This window comes from Camarhynchus parvulus, chromosome 1A (genome assembly GCF_901933205.1).
Source record: "Camarhynchus parvulus chromosome 1A, STF_HiC, whole genome shotgun sequence".
Taxonomy (NCBI): domain Eukaryota; kingdom Metazoa; phylum Chordata; class Aves; order Passeriformes; family Thraupidae; genus Camarhynchus; species Camarhynchus parvulus.
Window position 1 is genome coordinate 46,743,403 of NC_044586.1, and position 24,370 is coordinate 46,767,772.

At 35.7% G+C, this 24,370-nt stretch overlaps 1 protein-coding gene across 1 annotated transcript in view; it reads right to left on the bottom strand.

The window, feature by feature from the left end:
- The window catches only part of CTTNBP2 (cortactin binding protein 2), a 76,580-nt gene that overhangs the window by 47,056 nt on the left and 5,154 nt on the right, over positions 1–24,370 (bottom strand). The window contains 2 exon segments of the mRNA XM_030959299.1: positions 1,750–1,974; positions 17,511–17,618. Coding sequence (XP_030815159.1) covers positions 1,750–1,974; positions 17,511–17,618 — 333 coding nt within the window.

Sequence of the window (24,370 nt, forward strand, 5' to 3'; positions counted from 1 at the left end):
CTCTTCAACAGAAGGATTTGAGATGAAGAACAGACAGAAAAATGTGGAATGGAGGGAAGGTAAAACACTGAATGAAAGGTTTGTGAATGCATGGAGATGTCTGAGAGACACATCATCTGTTTCCACAAACCCAATGAGTTTAAGAGTGTCTTGCACAAATAGCATTTCTAATGGAGATTAGAAGAGGAAGGTGTACTGCAGTAGACAGTCATGCACACAGCTGCTCAACACCATGTGGTTTGTTTTCAAGTCCTTAAAATCAAGATTTAAAGAAAAAAAAGCTGATGTATTCCTCTAGAAGGCAAAAGACAAAAGCATCCTTTCCTGTACAAACAGACTTACAGATACAGACTTTGGTAAAAAAAAAGACAAAAAAGGGACAAAATTTGAATTTACATATTAATATACTGATATATTCCTAATATGTGAGCCCATCTTAGGTGCATGTATCTGTCCCTATAATAAAAGCCAGAGATAAATGAAGAATTTAGGTACAAGAATAGACTTGTGGCCCTGCACTGAAACAAGAAACTAATTCCACTGTCCTGGCAGATGCGTCAGGGTTTCTCCCAATATCCTTTTTCAGTCAGAGCCAGTAAGCTTGTTTGCCTTTTCCTATTTTTATATTTACTGAAAAAGCTTATGAGAAAAAAAATTAATACTTAAGAGTTCTCCAAAACAAGTGTGAGGTACATATAATAGTTCATTCCACATTAAACTGTTTGAAGACTTACATATCATAGTGATATCCTTTTTCATATAATCTGTTTTCCTGAAGTCTTAACAGAGCAATGATGCTTAAACTAAACAAAAAAACAGAGCTAAAGTAACAACAAAATGTTTGCTGGTTTAATTTAAGCAACTTCCAGCACTTTCGCATGCATGTTTTTTCCCAAAGAGCAATCATTACGAAAATCAATTTTATGTCAATTGTCTTAGCCTGTTTGCTGTTTGGGGGTTTTTAAGTCAATGTAAAACTGCCACCAAAAACCTGTATCACAGCAGTAGACATTCTATCCATCTTATATGAAGATGACTAAACACATAGAGAGCATTTTTTTCTCTATTTATTCAAAAATACTGTGTGTAGATTAGTACTTTATACGACTGTTTCATCTCTTTCCTCTCAGAAACCCTTCCCCAACATATTCATATTTAGCTATGTTTAAGAAATGTATGGCTTACATACTGGTGAAATACATGCCACCAACCAATCATTCACTTTCAAAATGACACTGTTTATCTTCAATCTGGCACTTTTTTCTGCAATATAATTGTTCCAAAATTATTTTCTTTTTACAGTAAATGTTCTTAATATGCAAAAAAGTATTTTTAGAGGCATAAAACATTTTTACTGATTTATGAAATAGAGCCACCTAATATAAAAATAAAATAAATTATTTACTTTATTCAGGTTAGAATGAAAATAGGTTCTCAAGGCTTCAACAGTATTGGTTTAAACATATCTTGCGATGATGTTCAGTTCACAGTGAGCTATATACGTATATACCCACTGTATCAACTTGTACCAGTTATATTTAATTTTTTCCATAAATAGAGCTAAAATCACAGAACAAATGAAGTGTGCATAAAAAATATCACCAGAAAGCCAGCACCTCACCCTATATGAAAATTAAGTGGCAACATTTTAACACTTGTAATGTTAATCAAGAAAAAGATGCAAATTAAAAATGTGACATGAAAGAATAAATCGGGAGAGGGAAAAGGAAAAAGTCAATAGCAGGATACCTTCTTTTGTCTGTTTTCAGCAGCAGCCAACTGAGCTGACATTCTTTCTTGCATTTTCCTGCAGTGAGCCATAACAGCCTCTAAAATGGACAGAGGGTTCATGCATATTGGCTTCTTTTCTTTATCACCAGCACCTGCCTCAAAGTCTCTCTGCAGAGCCAGAAATGGGTCGCTCAGATTAAATCTTCCATATCGCTCCTGGATAAAAACCTCTTTGCGCCGGGCCTAAGAGAAAAAAAAGAAAGCAAACTAAAAACAGAGAAATAAAATGCATTCTTTGAAGTACATCCTCATACAGAAGAAACTTACACTACAGGAAAAGCAACATACATCATTTAAAGTTTTAAAATATTTTCTTTAGGTATTCATGTACAACCTCTAAAAGAAAAATATGCCTAAAAAATCAGAAAAACACCCACAGTGCAGGGAAACACTGTCAAGAAAGAGGAATCATCAAAAAATAGGGAAAAACATTTCTCTGCAACTTTGTTCAAATTCTGTTTTGAAGAATGAGCAGAAAAAAAAAAGGAAGAATAAAGTTCTGATATACAAAAGAGAAAGAGGAGAAAGAGACCAAATACTTACCCAATGGGTTAGCACATCATTTGGAAAGCTTGAAGTTAAAATTTTAACATATGAAAAGTTTATGAATGATAACACACACTTCAGGGCATGAGAAAACAAAGAGGAATGTATGAACTATGTTAGAAAAACCCCTCAAAGACTAACTACAAATTAAAAACCTTAGTGAATGCCCAACTTTTTTCTATATATTGTCGACAAAATTGAAATGTTCTCATAAATGAGAATTTGTCTGGAAAAGAAACAAGTGGGCCTACATATTCTGATGCATGAAATACTTCTAGTTTGCTTTTCACTGTGATAGTATAAATAGAAAATCTTTATTAAAAAGGCCAAGTCTTTGGAACATAATTTCAGAAAAAGCTGACAGAGTTCACTCAGCCCTAAAGTCTAGTTTGGCTTACAAAGTCAGGTAGTGACTGATTGAAGAGATAAAAATAATAGATAGAACCTAGTTATTTTTTATAAACTGCCTTGCAAGTAACCCCCAATTAGTCTAATCATTCTTGTATTTTAATCCCTTAATTTATAACTTATAAAATACAAAAGCTAGTTCCAAAGGTAATATTACAGGACTAGGAGGAGAGACTGTATCTGTAATTTGTGGTTCTATAGGATGAAGTTACAGGACAGTATGTAGCTTAGGAATTCAACCTTCATGGAAAGGAAACCATCAAAACCAAAAGCCCTACCATAAATGGATTACATTGCTAATTGGCCAAGCAAGATGATAAATCCAAGCAGGTTAAGAATTTAAAGAAAGGGATTCACAGTCCATATATAAATTATCAACAACTTAAAAGCCACTTAGTTTGTATAAAGTGAGATGTCAAAGTAAAGGACAAAACAGATGTAGCAGGTCTGCTGTAAGTCCAAAAAGAAGACCACCAAGAGCCCTCATTGTTAAATCCAAAGAAAAAGCCAAGATGATTAACTGACCTTAGAGGCAAAGGCATAACCTGTGCCTTTACAGAAAGACATTGCCAGCCAGTGAAATAATGTGTATTTTCAATTTTTTTCTATGACCCATGAATAACTGTTCTCTTGGCACATACTAAATGCATGTAATATGAATATATTCTTTGAAATGTTTTCTAACATGCACAGTAATTAATAGAGCAGGGCAAAAAGATTCAGTGTGCACCTGCCAAAATAGCAAGATGACCAGGTTCAGATTCATTAACCAAGAAAAGGATGAAACTACATAGTAGGAATTATCTGAATGAAAATCAAAACCAGAATTAAGTGGCTATGGGAGAATGTGGAAGATAAACACTGGAAAAAACAATCGGTCTAAAACAGCACATGGTTTGGGCTGACTGACTGGCTGAAGCCGTAACTGCACAACCCCAAGCACATGGGAAAACAGACTGGCAACTCTCAAACTATAGACAGCAAAGTCATCTAAAGATGCTTCCAACTCAAAGGGGAACAAAATGTATGTTAAAACAAATGCTTCCATGTCTTTATACAAGGACTATAAATACACAATACAATAATTGGGTGATTTCATGGGATGAAAATACATGATTTATAAAGAAGGTACTAGAATAAAAGACAAAGCAAAAACTTGATAGAAGGGAGATGATGAGTATTTTCCCGAAACTTAGGCACAAAGTGACAGAAAGACAAATGAGGCTTAAGGATTTTTACCGGATTCCTCTAGCCTCTAAATAATACTTCTGTCCCTTTGCAAATCAGTAAAGTACATCCGATGGGAGAAACAGAAATGTTAGAATCAGAATTTTTTTTCTCCTATATTGTCTTTCTTTGCTGAACTTCAAGTCATAAGAGTTAGTAGCAATATTACAATATCTGTTTTTCAGGAAAGCCATTATCTGTGGAACATACAGTCTCAAGTTTTCTCTCCTAAATCTGTATCAACAAGAATCTGAAGGATTGGGCTGTTAAGATAAACTGCTTCCTTTATGATTCTTTCAAGGAGCCTGTCTCCTACTACATACAGCAAGACACCTCATTCATCCTGGGCCAACCTTTTTCAAGTTATCTGCAAGCTACCTCACAGAAATTTTCACTTCTTAACCTGACCTTTTTGCAGTCACTGACCCCATTTATTGACTGGCAAATGAAGATGGGCAGTGGGGCGCACAGGGAGAGAACAAAATGAAAATGGCCTGTGGGTAAAGCTGCAAATCCAGTATAAGAACTGGTCTGTAACTATTTGTTTCTTGCATTCCACTTCAGAAGAAAACAAACATTTATTTTCAATAACCAAATGGAGAACTATGAAGTTTAATTAGACTTTTTCCACCTGTTATTGAAACAAGAATGTAAGGGATCAAGGAGGTCTTCAAATAATATACCTATTATTGTAGACTTACAGCTGAAAGCATAAAGCTAGGAAAAAGAAATATTATCAATTAATGGAAAAAAGAAATAAGCCAAAAAAATTAATCACATAAGCTACATTACTAGTTTTACATCCTTAAAAATTTATATTGATATTAGTTGCATACATTCATTGAAATAATCTTTCATAATTAGCAACATAATTCACATAAGCAATAGAGCTTTTAAGGTCAATACAGTATTTTCCCCACTATGTATCTCAGAGTTTCCTCTTCATTTATCTGCCAAGTTAAGAGAGCTCAGCAGGTCCAAATCTTCCATGCAGCAACTGATGATAAACATCAAAAATAGGACTGCATGTCCTACACTGCTGGGGAACAACGGAACTGAATTAAAGCTGCCCCAGAACCCTTCAACAAAATTTCCTTCCTTTCAAGAGCATTTGTTGTTCTGATTAATTTCCTTTTCTACATTTACGATAATTGTTTCAACAGATGTTGACAGGTTCATATTAATATTTTCTCTTGACATATGAATTAGGGAGTGGTAAAAAGTTTTCTAAAACTAACCAGTACAGAGGAGGAGGCAGTAAAAGCTTATTTTATATATGATGTTAAAGATGAGGGTGAGCCCTTCATTCTAAATAAAACCAAAAGGGTAATTGATTTTTTTAAAAGAGGAAGATGTCTGAAAGAGAACATGTTTATAAATCTTCTTCAGTGAAATTATATAGTTTCTTTAAGTGATTTTTTGTAGCTATTCAATTAGGCAAAGAGAATTATCAATGAGTATATACTCACAATAAAAGCAGTACTTTCAGACACACCGTAAAATATCAGATTGGAGGATATCATGCCTTTCTATGATGAGTTAAGAATGAGTCTTTAAAGAATGCCAGCAATTTTCATACACAGTTGAGTCTGGGGGCTTTGTTAGTTTTTTTTTAGTTGCCTTTTTCTAAATGCAGATCTAAATGAATGTTTTCAAAGTATTGTAAGATGCTACTTCGATATAAAGTTGTATAGGAAAAATTAAAAATGGAAATGCAAACATCAGTGACTGATGAAATAGAATCTTGCAGCATGATTTCTGTCAATGAGCATGTGATCAATTTCTCCTTACAATTTTAACTGCCATCTAAATTCCTTTCTTCAGCACAGTGACAGTACATACCCATGCAAAATCTACAAGAGAGTTAAATTTTAATGAACTCCATACTATATGAAAAATACTTTACCAACACATTCAAATGTTGATTTCCATGTTAAATGTCAAGTATAAGACAAAACACTTGTCTGTCCATTTTAAGGAAGGAAAAATGGAAATTGCCTGGACAAAACTGACAATCATAACAGGCCACTAGTTCAAAAAGAGTGAAAACAGTAGAATTGAGAAATTGGAGGATACAAACAACAAGTTAAACAAAACCAGCATACAGGTTGATTATGCTCTAACAGACCTAAATATTTGTTCTGTATTATAAGGAGATGCTCTTTATGGATGACTGAGCAGTACCATGAAAGAAGTCAAGTCATTTGGTAGAGGTGCTAATAAAAAAAAGAAAATATACTCAGTAATTTTCAATGTGAGACACACATACTCTTAAAAAGCATTCAAACCTATCTTGGAGAACTATCTCGTAACAGTCATAAGGCATGCAAATACATAAATGAAATGTGTTACATTACAGTAAACTGCATGAGATGTAAAGTTTTCCTATAAAAGTTATCCCAAGCATGAAACTAATATCTAAAAGCTGCATTATTCTCTCATTTAAAACAACACACAAAATTTAAAGAAAAATTTATAATTTGCAAAGTATCCCTGTCTCTCAGAATCATATAGCTTTAAATCCAAGCTTTTAAAAAACATTTTTCAAGGTAAAAAGACAGCTCTGAATAAAAGAGTGTGTGTTGTTTTAGAAGGCTATTCTATTCTCCTATCCTTAGGAGATTTTCTGTTTCATGCAAGTATCCAAAAATAATAGTGCTTTGGAAAAAGCTGTATAATTCTCTTTTCTCAGCTTTAAAAAGCATTCTTGATAAAAGCACAAAGTGCCAAACAATTAATTCAGATCTCTGTGTACAGAAGGACAAACATTTAAGTAACATTTAAACAATCCTGACAAGTACTGACATAGAATTTTACAACCAAGGTAATGATCAAGCCTGAATTTTCTTAGGGGTCTAACTCCATAAAAGGAGAGTATCATCCAGTGACACCAGATTATTACCACAATATTGATAACCTCCTTCTTTTTCTCCCTGTTACTTGACAAAAACCTCCATGAAAGGAAAAGTACAGACAGGACAGACAGACATATGCTTCCAATTCTTCATTATTAATTTTCTCCCGTAGAGTACTAAAAACTCACTATTTTGAGGTTGCAGATTTTAAAAGGAAAATGCCATACTGAAAGGCTAAGATCAGTTACTAACAGATCAATCCCAACAAGAAAAAAACCAGCACAGTGAATATAAAATATTCTTCACACAATGTAAAAGGTGAAATTCAGGCCTTGCACTAAGTTTCTAAATGAGGAAAAAGAAAAAGTTCAAAGTCATGAAACAACATGTGGTTTTGACTGAGAAGAGCAATCTAGATATTCCATATAAAGATTACACAAGACCTATTTTATGACAGCTTTGTTGTCTGGTGCTTAAACATTTGAAAATTATAGGCCAATATTTTGTCAGGAAGTATCACTGTTTGATGCTCTGATTATCTAACCGCCCAGACATTTATTTCTGAAAATAATACAGATTTTATCATACTGATAATGAGTGTCAGCTGATAGAAGAGACTTGAGCTCTCTGGTTACTTTAAATAACCATTTGTCATCTAGACTTTTTTTGCATGTTCAAATTTATAGTTGAAATTCATGCAAATCAATTCATAATTCTTTGCCTGGAAATCTGTCAGAAATTCTTCTGAAGTGCTGAAGGAAATCTGACTTAATCTCTAACCAAAATAGAGCACTTTAACCTTCATGCTTAGCAGTTAAAAACAAAGCTTCTTCAGCTCAGTAACAAAACATATCAAAGACATAACACTAAAACTTTTACTAAATCAATCTGTGTTTCTGTTTGAGTATTGACATGTTCATATTTTCAAGTTATCAAAATCGCAGTTAAAATACCATCCCGGATTACTTCATGGCAATTAAACTATTACCAAGCCTTACATATTTTAATTAAAAAGTATGCAAGTTATGTATTTATAATGCCATCATCAGGCAGAGGCATCATGAATTGACAGAGGGAAAAGGCTGTTTAGCTTGTTCAATATCCTTCTGTGCAGAGGCAACCACCTCATGGATGAAGGGAAGGCAGTGGATGTAGTTTCCCTGGATTTTAGTAAAGCTTTTGATACTGTCCCTCACAGCACCCTTCTGGACAAGTTCTCCAGAAGTCTATGGAATGAGTAGGTTCACAGCTGGGTGAAGAACTGGCTGAAGGCTTGCCGTGATGTAGATGTACACCAGTCAGTGTACACCTGGCTGGTGACTGCCATCAGCAGTACTCCTCAGGGCTCAATCCTAGGGACACTTCTCTTCCACACATTCATTCAGCAATGATCTGGATGCAGGAGTCAAATGCACCATTAGCAAAATTGCTGATGACACCAAACTGGGAAATGCTGTTGACTTGAGGAAAGGAGCAGCCCTGCAGAGAGGGATCTGAGGGGGCTGCTGCCAGCAGGATCAACGTGAGTCAGCTGCGTGTGCCCAGGCAGCCAAGAGGGCAAACCCCATCCTGGGCTGATCAAACACAGCATCAGCACCAGCTGGGCAAAAGGGGCGATTATCCCACTCTATTCAGCTTTGGAGCAGCCTCACTGTGAGTGCTGTGTGCAGTTCTCGGCTCCACAGTTTAAGGAGAATGTGGAGGGGAGCGAATGCATCCAGAGGAGGGCAACAAAGCTGGTGAAGGGGCTGAAAGGAATGTCCTGGGAGGTGGGCAAGGACTCTGCGCTTATCAGATCTGGAGAAATGAACACTGAGGGGTGACCTCATTGCTCTGTATATATTCCCCAGGATGCAAAGGGGAGAGGGAGGGGCTACTCTCTCTCCCTGAGATTCATTTAGAGGAAACACAGGAATGGTTCAAAATTGCACCAGGAGAGGTTCAGACTGGACATTAGGAAGCATTTCCTTAGTAAGATGGTGGTTAAACACTGGAACAGGCTTCCTAGAGAGGTGATCAATGCCCCAAGCCTGTCAGTTTTCAAGAGGCATTTGGACAATGCTCTTGAAAACACACTTTATCTTTTGGTCAGTACTGAAACTGAAACACACTGACTTTTGGTCAGGCAGCTGGACTAGATGATCATTGTTCATATCCTTTTCAACTGAAGTAGTCTCTTCTATTCACACTATAGATTTATTTGAGGCAGATTATGAGAATTCAGTGTTTTCAACTTATTTTTAATATTCACTGGAAGGTAAACTCTGAGAGCAATATGTATTACCTCCAAGAAGAATTTAATTATTGATACTACCCATAGCGAAAAAGATGAATGAGCAAACACATTTTACTAGATTTTTTGATTGATAGAAAGGCACATTTTAAAATAAACAACACTGGATTTTACATCTTGGATTTTATGCTGTTTGTTAAAACTTCAAAGCAATTTTTCAGCTAGAACTCCTTTAATAGCATTACAGTTAGCAATTTTAAAATTTCCACATAACAGCTTATATCTCCAAAATATGTAGCTAAAATTTTACTTTGCTACCTCACCTCAGTGCTAATTCACCATAATCACTGTTACTCTATTTTCTCAAATTTTTCATTTATTAATAAAAATGAAACTCTGTCTGTAGTAAGAGACCTAGCGGTAAGTATTTTTACTACACTGACAGAGCTTCTAAGACCTATGCCTCTCTCTGTGAGAGCAGCAGGTGGAAGGATCTGTCCACCATTTGAACAGCATCAAAATAGAGTGGGAGGGAGAAATGCCTGGGAACACGTACACCCACGCACAACAAAAGTAATCTAAACTGTATCTTTTGAAAGGTGTTGAAAAGGACTGCAGTCAAATCTCTTGTCTTATTCACAATTATTTTTGACAGATTATTACCATATTTTTTTTGGAAGAACCAAGGACAAACCTTACACCTTATACATTTCTTCTTCAGCAACACTAACATGAAGAGACACACAAACCAAGGCAAAAAGTTATGTACTCAGTTGCACTTGAGCGTTGCTATCAGTGAAATTACCTGTACCATTTAAAGGCATAGGGAAAATCTGTTCCCTGAACTAGAAAATGGAAAATTTTGGGTAATACAACATAGATAACAGATGACCCAGTTACATTTTTCATTGTCAGTAATGTGGGTAATGATGGCAAACAGAAAAAATATTTCAAATAAGTCACATTTGTATAATTCACAAAGATCACAGAAATGGAGAAACATTAACATCATGTTGTGATATTTTATTATTATTGTTATTGTTAGAAATAATGTGTGCATCTATTTCTACCCACTAGTTTATGTTGGATTACGCAGAAAGATCAAACAAGGGTGGGAGAAATAAAGTGGGAAAAGCAAAACAATTATCCAAATAAAAAATCAGCAGAATACTTTCAGGTAAATCGGTAGGATCACGCCTGCCAACAATAGAGATATTCAGATCTTGTGTGAGAAACAAAAGGAGATTATGATCAATTCAACAGTCACTGCTGCAATGAAGAGTGAAAAGGCTGTTTGCAATGCAAGGCCATAGAATTTCACACTAGAAAACAAGCCTCATAGTTTCATACTTGTGTTCTCCAGCATTGGGAGAGTCTGGAATAAAGGTATTTACCTGAGTAGTGAAGCAACACAGATACAGATGGTTTAGGAAAAGCTTAATGGCCTCCTTTGGTAAACAGCAAATAACTACCACAAGAAGTGATTTAATATGACTGAAAGCTTATTTTGTCAATAAATTCTAGAAGTGGCCTTTATATGTGTCAAAATAGCAGGACCACTGAGATCATCAAAGTTACTTGGTCCAGGGATTGCTGCTGCCACCAGCCCAACATCTATTGGAAAAAGTGAGACTTGATTCCATTCATAACAAAGTGTACACTTACACAATTACTACTATAAAAAAATGAATGTAAGTAAATATAACGCCATGTAAAGTAACAGAATATATAAACCATAATCAAGTAGGGGCAAATCAAAATCTGAACATTAAGGCTGTAATAAACAATGCCTTTTCAATTAGGTTCAAAGAGCATGCTTCATTAGTCTAAAACTTGAACAGATGTAGAAACAGTTTCAAACTAAATACTATAAACAATAATTTCATCCAATAACCTATCTGAGGTTTATCCCTATTTCATAATTTCCTTGAAATCCATTTTAAATAGCTTGCAATAGTGAAATACCAGATTTTGACTGACCCATCCAGAAAAGTACACTAAACTCTTATTAGGAAAGTAAAAATTCTAAACATAACCAGACATGTTGAACAGGTAAATACAAACTATATTTAAGAGAAAATGGATAAACAGCCATCATTAAATTCAATAAATCAAAAGTAGTTAACAGATAAGCAAAGACATAATATGCAGAGATGAGAAAGAACAATCTGCAGATTATTAGCTCCCAAAAATTTATTACAAATTAATTTTATGCAAAGAAATTACAATATGCAAAAATGACAATGCAAATAAGGCATTATCTGACTGCTATTTCATGGTTCACTTCTGCCACCAAGACCAACAACTGCCATCATACTGTCTACAACAATAACCTTCTGTTACACACAGTTTAACATCTTCTGCTCCTCCTTCTACAGAGTTACCATTTTCCCAAGACACCTGGCTACAAAACAGGCTGCCTTACTAGCTGCCAGAAACCTTCAAAGCCACCTTCTGTGCGCTGTTACTCCATTCTGGGTTCACAAGATTCATATGCATAGGAGAAATTCGAATTCACATTTTAGATTCCCAACTAAGAACAATTACTGCACATAAAGGTCTACAGTTTATAATATTTGTAGCTCCCTTTGGCAGATTACACTTAATATATGTGCAATTTTTCTCCCTATCAGTCAATTTGAGAGCAACTAAAGGATTAATTCCATTTTTCCAGATATCTCCCAGATTTCATCCCTTCTAACCCCAAAATTAATTCTAGAAGTCTTATTGTACAATTCTTGCTGACTTTGTGCAGTAGTTTAGGATAAAAAAAACTTTATTCATAAAAAAATTGATAGTTATTGTGTTGGTAATAACTCTATTTTAATGTTTAACTTTCAGTGTACAGACAAAACCAAGTATCACCCTATGACAAGATGCAAAAGACAACAAATAACATTAAAAGTATATGGAAACTCTAACTCATAAATCAAATTTTTTTAACCCAAAATCTCAGCCTACAGTAGACAAAAGTCTGTCTTGGCCAGCTGAAGGAAGCCCTTTAGCTAGACAGGACTCACTGGTAAGCACACATGTCAGAGTAGGCAAGTACAGCTTGCAAGTATCTACAGCTCTAGTGCAATTTTTTTTTTCCAAGGAACAGCCTATGCATTACTGAAAATGCAGCTGAGCATGAAAGGCCACACATTTTGCAAAGAAATTCCAGTATCGTTCCCAATTACAATCCAAAAATCTAACATAACTATACAGTATACTCTTGTGATAAACTATGATACAAAAGTGATACAGAAATACACCTACTTTTGCCAGTTATCATCAAAACAGTTCATGTTTTCAATGAGGTTAAAATAAAAGTACACTGTTGAGTGTTTAATCATTGTGGATCAAAATTTAAAGACGAGTTTACCAATAAAAGCCTTCCACAATGCACAGCCCAGGACTTGAAAGCAAACTCGCTTAAGGCAAAAATGCAATCCATCCTTTGGGAAGAAAAAGGCCCCATGTGCCACGGTCCTGCTTTTTTGGAAGAACAAAGAAGTCTTACTTAGGACTAGCTGCTGTCAGTTCAGCTGACACAGTCCAAGAGTAGTCTGTGAGGCAAATCAAAGCAAAGTTAGGTGGAGACAATGGGGACAGTTTGTTCAAAAGCATCTTCTTGATCAGAATGCTAAGGTAGGTTCACTCAAGCAGCTCATTCACACACACATAACAGATATGTAAAAAATGGCCTTTATCATTATGAACTCCAATACTTATAAGCTACTCATAATTTCTGAAAAAATCTCATCATTCTAAAACAAGTGAGCCTTCTGTGATCCTCCCTTTGGGAAGACTTGTGTTAAAATACTGAATTTCTCAAGCAATTGAATACTGACACCCCAGTAATTCTAAAATGATTAACAGGAGAGCTGGAACCTGAAAACTGGCAGTCAATATACTATGCATTAGCTATGTCAAAAAAACATTGTGCAAATCTACACAGTAATCATTATATTCTCTTAAAAGCTGTTAATCCTTTTAAATCTTGCATTTTTAGACTGTAAGATTTTTAAATAAAGCTAATAGAATGGGTGACTAAACTTGAATGTGAGCATGAGGTATTGTTACAGGATGCATTATTTTCTTTCTTTTGACCTACCTATTTCATTACATTAATATTTGTACCTTCATTACAGAATTCTTCAAGAACTCATATACTTTTGCTAAGGCAAGTCACAAATTATCTTACATGGATTTCTACTTGGACATAATAGAGAAACTATGATTTATTTGTAGCTCCACTGATTAAACTGCATGCCTGACAAAATGCTTAGATTCAGGGAGATAAAATTCAGCCAGAACTAGCTTCTACACCAGTGATTTTTTTTTCTTATTATCTTTTTATAAATTTAGGTAGTCTAACTCAAATTCTCTGAGCCGTCAAATTAGCAAAGTCTGACTTTCCCTAGCTCTGTACTCTACAATTCCTATGTAGTGCTCAATAAAGGACAGCACAAATCTCTGCCTTCCCTTCAACTGAGGCCCTAAAAACAGTACAAATTTTCTTACTTAGCTGCCTGGTTTTATGACACTACCTATTTTTGAAATGTTTAGCCTTTTGTCGGATTTTTCAGAAACTGGGTGAAAGATTAAACAGATGTTGGTACCAACACATATATAGAAAATAAGCTTTCATGTCTTAGAAAGTTACAGTAAAAAGTAAATATAGTAGGGCTTTCCAACACTGAAGAAACACCTATAACCAAGTTCACATTGCCATTCATATATTGTCTTCCTGACTCAGCCAGCACATATACAGAATCTGTTGATTTGGAGCTCACTTAAGCTCAGAAAAAAAGCTCACTGATACTGTAGTCAATTTTAATCAACCAAAAATATATCCACTGTTGGTATTGGCTGTTATTTTAGATATTTTTTTAATTCACTAGTGATTTTTCTCAACAACCAAATAAAGTTGTTCTAAATCCATGCAATGTGGTATATTAAAAAAATCTAGTATAGTAAAAATTAGTCTTTTTTTATTCGTATTAAATAACGTACACCACAGAAGCAAGAACACATTTTCAATTTACCATTTACCACCTAATGAAATCTACATAAGCAAATAAATGTGTTTGTACAATAAATAGAAATCCCAACTGAATGCGGCTTTAAAATTTTAGATGAAAAATAACCTACAAATGATTTAACTTTATGAGACAATTACCACAAAAAGCAGTATTTAGTATTTACAATCCTATCCTTGATAGCTATTACTACCACATCAATTCCTCATATGAGGGTCAATGCACATTAAAAAAATCCTCTAGAAAATAAACAGCCACAGCAACTACTTTTTGTCTGGGGAAAAAAAATTCAACAAATGAACACTGTATATGAGATCACAGTTGTGGGAGGCCAGACCTGTGCTTTGATTATATGGCCACATTACCTGCACATTAGGAATAAATTATCCCCTTATTACAGGCAGACAGTTTATTTGGATAATTGAGACAGATGGAGGCAGCGGCTATAGTTAAGTCTCCCTCCATCTTTAACTATATGGAGACTCAATAAAAATTAACCAGCAAGCTATTTCTCATTAATGGAATAATTTTAATGATCTAAATGGTAATCTGAATCTAATTTTAATAGTAGCACAACCATGATCATGAAGCTACTAAAATACAGAAATTACAGATTCAAAAAAAAGAGAAATCATGTTCATCACTTGGTGTAGTGGTTATACAAAATCAGAGCGCAAATGAGAAAGATTTGCACAAGGATCCTTTGAGCTGAATTCTGATGCTCTTCTCCACAGTAAATTAAGTTATGATTTGGAGAATAAACGTGGAAATTTGACTGTAAGCATCATGAGGCTTACTTTTCCAAGTCTGTTGGTTTTCAAAGGGCTGAACTTGTCCAGCAACTTAAACTGCCCTGATTGATAATTACTTTAACTATTTTACACAGGAATCAGTTGTAAACAGATGACATCTGTGTATTTCTTACAAACTTCTTCTTGAAGTTTTGGTTTTGTTTCAAAAAGTGATCATCAAGGTATCTAAAATTTATATAAAATCCAATGGAAACTCTACAGCATATGATGAATGAAAGGCACAATAAAAAGAGTTAATTGTTATACATGACACTGGGTTTGATTCTTTCTAATTTATCATGTGGTACAAATTCCATTACCTTAATAAAAATCAACACTCTACCAACTAAACTTATCTTCCCTCCCCATCCCAGCCCCCAGGATGTTTAATTTAACAAGATTTCTTCACATAATCTCAAACTGCTGGCCTTTCACTTAAGAGGAAATAAAAAACACACACTCTCTACTATAGTGTTAGAAATTATCAGGCTCTGATCTATTATAGAAATTGGGCTTTGAAACAGCCCTGAGCTACTAGTAGGATTACAGAAACCCCACAACAAGCCAAGTCCCCCATCACACAAAAACACACTAACAAACTTTTACCAATTCTGAAACAGACCATCATCTCTTTTTTTAAATGTTAGTCTTTTCCCTTATATGAAAACAATTTCCTTCTTGCTTTAAGGATATGCAAACTGTGTATACCTGTTTGTTGCAGCAAATCAAAGTATTAAATCTGACACAATTCCACTGGAATTTTCTTGTTATACACTTTTGTATTTGGCTAGCTAGTTGTTTTTGTGTGCTGCTTGGAGAATTCAGCTGCTAATGCTGCTGACTTGCAGTTTCCCAAGAAGATCCAAAAGTATCATGCTACAACAAATCAGCCTACAGTTCTTCAGCAGGTATGGCTTCCAAGCTTCCCAGTACTGGTACTGCTAACAGGCAAACTGCCAGGAAGATTTGAGTTATACACAGAGCTTGTTTAGAGAAACTAGAAACTGAGAAACAGGAGAAAAAAACCAAAAAAACTACCAAACAAAAATATCCCATCGCCCCCAACTTTCAATATTTAAATACCTTATGTAAAATTGAACTACTTTTCATATTTATCTGTGTTAATAATCAAAATCCACTATATACATACATGCCATTTCAGCAGGTGCATCTGAATTTGATATAGACTTTTTTCTCCTGGGACTGCACTCTGCTGAATATTTAATGTTTACTGCATTTTCCCCCGTTTTTCCTCCATTTTGATCCATTTCAATATATACTTTTTTATATGTAGCATAGTAGCTTGTTCCTGAATATTTACTAGAAAAAATTGACTGAATTTTCTATTTGCATTCCTTCAAAGTTAGAAGAGACAAAAAAAAGAGATTCTGGATATGCTGTGCGCACTGTTTTCACTTTTACAAAACTTTACCTGGCAGACAGGGAAAATAAAATCCCTAGTCCAGGAAAATGACCCGTGAAATTGTGAAACAGCTAGATGAAAAGGCAGTACATTTCAACATAAGCATATTACTGAAGGCCAAACACAAAATAACTTCAAAGTGCAGTAATACTCCAGAAAAATATTGCTCCTGGTGTCTTATTGTCATTACAAAATGATAATTACATTCTATAAGAGAGATTTATAAAGCCGTCAGTTATTAATTCATGTACATCAATGTCAGCTACTTTAAAGCTCCATTTCAACAGGTGATCTGAAGACATCACAAAACAACTTAAAACTGAAGAAAAATGCATTTACAATTGTTATTGTGAATTTCAAGAGGAAAATGTTCCCACACTACTTGATAATCATTATACACACTACTAAAAATTAGCACTAGGTGTATTTTATTACATTAAGGTTTAGCTTTACAATACTTTCAATACCTTGAAGAGTACAATTTCCCCTTATTCAACTATGAACTTATAAATATTTTTAAAACATAGAATACTGTTTTTCACCCAAACCTGCAGTCACTTAAAAAATAATATTTTAATAAATAATTAAAGTAGTTTTGTTTGTACATCTCCAAGCTTAGTTCCAACTAAGTTGCCTTTCAGTCTGCAATTTTCTGAGGCAGAAAACTAACCTTCACATGTGCTTAACAATAAAAATCTAACCAAATACTTGCAAGTGCTGTTAAAAGCATGTATCTTGTATTTCACCTTATATTAAAAAAGGCAAACAAACAAAAAAAGCCACAAAAATATTTGTCCCTACTTCCATTTCACTGAAAATGAAAGCACTGAATAGAGTGTATGACTGAATATAGCCCATCAGAACAAATTACAAATGGACTGATTTTTTCTTTGAAGTTATTCCTTCCTTTCACAAATAACAGACTTTAGAATATAAAATAATTTAAAGAGGAAGCAATATCACAGGTTTTTCACTTATTTGTTTGAAATTTTGTTGGTGTTTTAGACCAAAATTACATAGAATTACCAAATGGCTACAACTAAACAAAGATCTATTTTGTGATTACTGAGATTTAGTCAACCAAAACTTTAAAAATCACAACTTACTCCTCCACTAACAATGTTCTATGTACAGTATGGAGGAAGTGGCAAAAGAGAATTTAAAAAAAAAGCCTAAAAGAAAGCAAACCACAACAACTGAGTAACTTACCCGCAAGGCTTCAATCACAAGGTCTCGTGCTTCTAGTTCTCCTTCCATTACACTCAACAGCATTCTCAGCTCTGGCTTGCTCAGGTTATCCACATCAAACTCTCTTGTCTGTAAGAAACAAAACACTGATTGAGCACACTGACTATAATAGTTACTGTAATTTACTGTAAAACACAGATGTGTCACCATTCATCTATAGTTGTCAAAAGTTGGTGTCTTTATTTGTACTATACAAAGTCAAAATTAATAGCAGATAGTCTGATTATTTTTTTAAGTAAAGAAATTAAAGCTCTCCCATATTATATTGTTTCAAATTGTTGCAAGGGATCCGTCCTGCAATGTCTTGTGAATGATGAAGGTGAAATGGTAAAGTGGCTAACTTTGTGACTTTGTTCCCTTGTGCAGCTTCACAGAGGCTGAAACAATTGAACAGATGTGAAATAGCACTACAGGGAGGAAGGCAAGACAGGGGGGAAGGATTTTAACCACGGCACACCTAAGGCACCTGTGCAAACAGCTACCAAGTTACCACCACACACTGGGCTGAATGTGTACTTCTGAAGAACAATTTGTGAAAAGACATGAAGTCTTATGTGCATGCTTTACTTGCAGTCTCATTTGTTTGGCTGGAGGGAACAGTTCAGGTTTAGGAGGCACTAACATTCTTAGCAGCAATGTCCTTCCACTCCACAGTTACTAAGAATGGTGTAGGTCTGACTGCCACCCCGAGCAAGACAGGAGAACGGGTTTATACTGATGCATAAAATCACTGAGCACATACTCAGCGTACACTGGGAATATCAGCATGGCCTCTGTAAAATCTACATCACCTCACAAACTGCTACAGTTCTGTAACAATGTCCACAGGCACATGGTAAAGTGGATCCACTGGACACTAACATATTTGAATTTTCCAGAAGTCTTGGACAAGGTTCAGTATCCAATATTATACAGAAACTCCTATCCAAATGTATAGGAACAAAAGATACTTCATGGATAGGAAACAAACATCATGGGTAACAACCACTCTCCAAGATGGAAACAGGTAAGCAGGGGACACCTCTGGGACCACCCTTATTCAAGTTCTTCATCAATAACCCAGAAAAAGGATAGAGAAATGGCAGAGACAGCTATTTCATGTGGAAGCTGCCACATAATTCTTCACTTACAGGTGAACAACGCCTTTTCCTGCTATATAAACCCCTGGTAAACCCATCTCAAGTACTGCATAAAGTCTTTATCTAAAAAGTGTAGAATTGGCTAACTAAAAGAATGAAGAGAAAAGGAGTAAGTACTATATGAAAAATCACTACAAAGCTGGAAGTCTTGATTTTGGAGGTGTGGTGAGGAAAATGTTATAATATTCACAAAATCACAAAGGTAGATAAAATGAATACAAATCTGTTTTTCGCCATCCACAATGCTAACACAAGTAGGCACTTAATGAATTTAGAAGGGGATTACTGTCAGGGAGAGAAAAAAAAATATTCCATGTGCTAGATTTAGCTGCCCAGATTGATTTTCAATATGCTATTATTCCCTGTAAGGTAAACACTAGACTCCTAGCTATGATGTAGATGTGTTTACTAGAAAGCCCTGCAAAGCAAACACTCAGCTATCTTCAGTGTGAAGTAATCTGTTGCTGTTACTGTGAAGTAATCACCAAATTAGGTGAGCAGTGTATGTGGGTATACTGTATTTTCTCCAAAGCACATACAATTTTAACATTCAGCTACTCAGAACTTAACTTCAGTAGAGAAAAATCCAATAAAGATTAAGACAAGTACCATTTCTACTTTTTCAAGGCTAGAGGATGGCAGAAAGTTGTTCTTCCCTCAGGCTAGAAGGCCATAGATCTAAAATACCCAAAAGCTGGATCTGTGTTAGTATTACTGTGTTACACTTTTACTTTGCAGTTAAAACACTCAGAGGTTAACAAATGGCTAGTGAGAACTCTGTGCCAGAGCTTTAGCTATTTACATGCAATATATGTTGGCCTGAGTTTCCTCATTCAGGTGAGTAACACGGATCAACCTCCCTGCACAAGCAGGGCCATCCCTGAGCACACGGCACAGGATTATGTCCAGATGGATCCTGAATATCTCCAGTGAGGGGGACTCCACAGCCCCTCTGGGCACCCTGTTCCAGTGCTCAGTCACTGCACAGTAAGGAAGTTCTTCCTCATATTCAGGCGGAACTTCCCATGCATCAGGTTCTGCCCATTGCCTCTCCTAGGACTGCTCGGTACCACTCAGCACAGCCAGGACTCCATCCCCTTGGCACCCTCCTTTCAGACCCTGATTAACATGGATGAGGTCCCCTCTCAGCCTCTCTTCTGAAGGCTGAAAAATTCCCTCAGTTTGTCCTCATAAGAAATGCTCCAGTCATGCTATTTCTATTAAGCATAACTGTTTTGAAGATGAGGCCATTCATTCTAACCAGAACTTTAGCCTGAACAACAGTTATCTTCTATTTTTGCTGCCTGGGTCAACTATTCCTGCAATCCAAAAAATAGCTCTTACTCTCCACACCAATGAATCAAGAGAAACAACCAGTTTCTCTAAAGGCTTTTTTCCAATATATGCTGCAGCAGCCTCTCACAGTGCTCCTCACAATTCTATACAATGCTCACTGATCTAAGGACACATATAAAATGAAAAGTCACTAAACTTATACAGCTTCTCATGTAACCTAGTGTCAGTAGATTTTATCTTACTGGCTGCAGCAGTTTTCTTACTTGGCACTTCAAATTACTAAATTTTATTCAATCAGATACAAGGACCACTTATCCACCATCCTTCTTCTGCAAACCACTTCACAAAACCTAATACTTCAAGGATAGGAATTGGTTTCTTTATACAACTTCTTTTATTATAAAGTCTCCATTTTTCAGGTGGAAAACTAATGCAGGGATATTTTTTTTCCAAAAATAGAAAGCAAGTAATAGAGGGACACCCACAAAAGTACAGCACACGTATAAAGGCAGATCTTTGTCAAAAGACTGTCCATCACAGCTGAAACATCTAATATCTGCAGTCTTTCCTGAGACATAAATGAAAACATTCTTAAAAAAACAGAGACATTCTTCAACATACTGTGAAGCAGTGATGAGATTTTTAACTAAGCACCTGATTAAGCAATTACATAAATTTTGTTCAAGTGTACACCTTGAACTAGAACATAAGAAAAGACAGCAAAAACTAGCAGTTAAGTGTGCTCTTTGGTAATTTATGGTTAGATATAAATAAACACAAAAAAACTTTAACAGAAAGACATTCCAACAAAATATTCAAATTATTGTTTATATTTGTAATTTTAAAAACATGAAATAAGAACTAGCAAAACCACTTCATATCTAAACGACTCTAGCATATGAAGCTAAAAACCCACTTACCCAGGCATCTTGTCTCCAAAAGCAGCCAATAAGGGATGCCTTGAAATCAGGACTAGAACAAAACAAGCTCACAATGATACTTCCCAGAAATATTCTCTCAACCTCCAGCAATTTTCAGCTAGTTCACCTTCTGAGCCAGAAATTGTCATTTTGTATATAGCAGCCCTCAGCTGACATATCTGTTGTGAACCTACCCCCTTGCTCTTTGAATCTTTATGCAATTTTAGCATCCACAGCATTCCATAGCACAACTACACATTTTGTGTAGAATCACCACCTTTATTGTCAGTTACTTCTGTCTGATTCCTTCTTGTTTTAAAGTATGAAACTCTCCACAATAAACCAGAAGAGACATAAAACCAGAAAAATTCTTTTTAGGATATAAGAGAATAACATAATTTCTCTGGTCTTGTTTATTAACAATTTTATGCTCACTGGGGCTTTTTTTCTCCCAACTTTATTTGACAAATTATGAAATTGGAATTACTACTTTTTTCCAGTACTTTAATGTCATCTTCAACCTGTTCACTCTGGATAAGCAACATCAAATCCATTCACACAGGATAAGAGGATGCCTGGCAGTCACTGAAGATGCTACCATGTCTTCTCCCCATACAAATCCCTGAATCAGCACTCACAGAGCTGCAACATACCCCAACTGGACCAAAATGCATAGTTTAAACATCCGAAATATTCTCAAGCACAGTTGCAAAAATGTCTTAAAGACCTGAATTGATAAAGCATATGGTGAAATAAAACTATCCTCCCTCTTAAACGCTCCCATCTCATCTTCTGGGGATCAAGATGTCAGTCATAGCAGGCTTGCCCCAAGTTCTTATTCAGATGCAGCACTGTTTGGTCAAGTCATATAAAAAACTGCTGGTTAGATCTAGAAAAGTAATCTTCCTAACATCTTCCAGTGAAGCACTAAGTCTTAGGACTCCAGAAAATAAAGACTGCATTAGTAGCTCATGGCTTATGCGGCACCTGGGGTTTTGCTAGAATACTTGTGGCAGAGTGCCAGGTTGTAAAAATTTAACCATCAACTTAACAACTATGTAACCAAGCCAGCCATTGTATTGGTTTTATAACAGAGATATGGGAATACATTGCCCTAAAAGATATTTTGTATATATAACCTAAACACAAGAGAACTTTTTCCTCTACCTCTTTCATATTTCAAAATGTTTGGTTTATTTGATCTATAAGAATAAAGTACCTGAAAAACACTACTTCAGTTCTCTCTGTCTCCAAAATTCCATGTTATTCTTCCAGATCAGTTTTTGTCAGGGGTGTATGTTGCCTGCACCAACAATAGAGCAAACTGCCAATTAGCTAAAACTCATCCAACTACCTGCATGTGCATCACTTAAACCATACAGGCAAAATGATACCAGCATTGCTAAAGTATAAAATAAGCTCTACCAAGATAAAAGGAAGAAAAATCCATCAATTCTGAACAAGAGGAGGACTACTCAGAAGAGCAGTGATCAAACTGGAAGGGCGTTTTCCAGCCTCCATTGCCTTTGGAAAAGGTAGAAAAAAGATGAAAGTGGAAGGTCACCATGAGGCACAGGAAAAGAATGGCGTCTTTCTCAGATGCAAAGCAATTTAGAGTAGAAATGGTGAAAGTCTTTACAGTTAAATGCATCACCTCACTCTCAAAAAGAAACCAAATACCCACAAACACCAAAAACCAAACCAAACCAAAAATTGTGAGAGATTGGTAGTGCTAACAGTTTGGTTTTGCTGACATAGCCTGGTGGATAGTACTGGCAACCTGACGAACTAGAAACGCTGTTCATTCTGCTATCGCAGCAACTGTTAAAAACTCTGCTGCCTTCAGCAGAAGCTGGAAGAGATAGGTAAAGTATAAAAGCCACAACTTTGTAATTTCCCTAAACATAACAAAGGCAAAAAACAAATTAGCTGTGAATTAATCACAAATGACCATAGGAAACAAGACCCTTCTTGCTCAGAAAGCTTTTTGAAAGATAGATCTGGGTAATAATCCAGGACATAGGGAAGAAACCTGTGGAGCATAACTGAGGGCTGGAAGGGCAGGAGTGGGGCAGGGAGAAGGATAAAAATGGTGTACAAGAAGATACATAGGGAAAAGCTGTCAAAAGTAAAAAAAAGAAGTATTCTCAGAAGGGAAGGGAAAGGTACATATCTACATTTATTATATTTTAACTTGAGTACTCATCAATACACAGCAGAATCCTCTTGAGGATTCACATAGACTTCCCAGATAAGGTTCTAAAAATTAAAAAGGTTTGCTATTACTTATTAGGCTACACAAAATAAACTTCTAGTATAGTGATGGCCCCACATCTGCCAGACCGATGAAACAACTGCAGCAGAGAAACACAACCATGGTTTGTATGTTTTACAACACTAAGTATGTTTCCCAGGTACAACTCATCTGATCGAGTCTAAATATCTATATTCACTAATTCTCTTTAGTTTCCTATAGACAACTACTTATTATGATTTGCAATGTCCCAGGACTCAGAGACAGCTTTTCTGGGACAGGCAGATTTCATACAGAACTTAGGAGAGTCATCCATGCCAACTGGACTAGTAGCAGAAGTCCAGCTGGGATGCCCCAGAGTACCGCATACAGGCCACTAAAGGTGAAAACCTAAAGGTGTGTGTCTTATATGTATGTATGTTAGTGAGGTATCTAATGGTACCAGCTATGCAAGTCAGGTACCTGATGTCCCTTTATTTTCAATGGAGTAGAATCAGCCCAGTTAAACAAACAAAAAAGCTCTTCAGCTAACCACCAGCAGAACTATTTGCTCATGGCTCCACTGGCTGTAATAGGATATTAAATATTGTGCATACACATAGACACCTCAATTTAAGTGTTTTGAACTCATTCACACCTCTACCCATACCTTCAAGAGCCAGCTGCCTAAGTCACTTCACTCAAAACCAGTGAAGTTCACAAACCTGCTTCTAAAACAGGTTATTCCTTCTAGCCACTTACTTCACCCCACCAACTATAAAAGGAAGTGGGTGTGTGGTCAAATGAATCATAGCCCTCTTCTAATAAAGAAAACTGCAAACAGAGAGACTGCTAAAAGAAGTGGTTATAATATCCACATAGTATTCATGAATACTTCAGGGAAAACCACAGTTTATTGCTTTGCTTGTGGAAGGCTTGTTCTTTAGTCTGAAACTAGGGTAAGGATCTGTGATCCCCTTCTTCACCAGAAATTATCTGATGCAAAAATACGTGTCCGTTTCCCACCACATCCAAGATGAAATTCAGAAGATATAACCTTTAGGAAATTTTCTTAGTAACAGAAATAGGTATGAAAGCAGAGAAATATCCTCCAAGGAAAAGCAATGTCATTGCATTTGCTCCCCAACTAATATGGAATTTTTTGCTGAAGAGAATATCACCCACTGTTAACATTCAAGACTGATAAAATTTCACAGTCATACCTAAGGGATC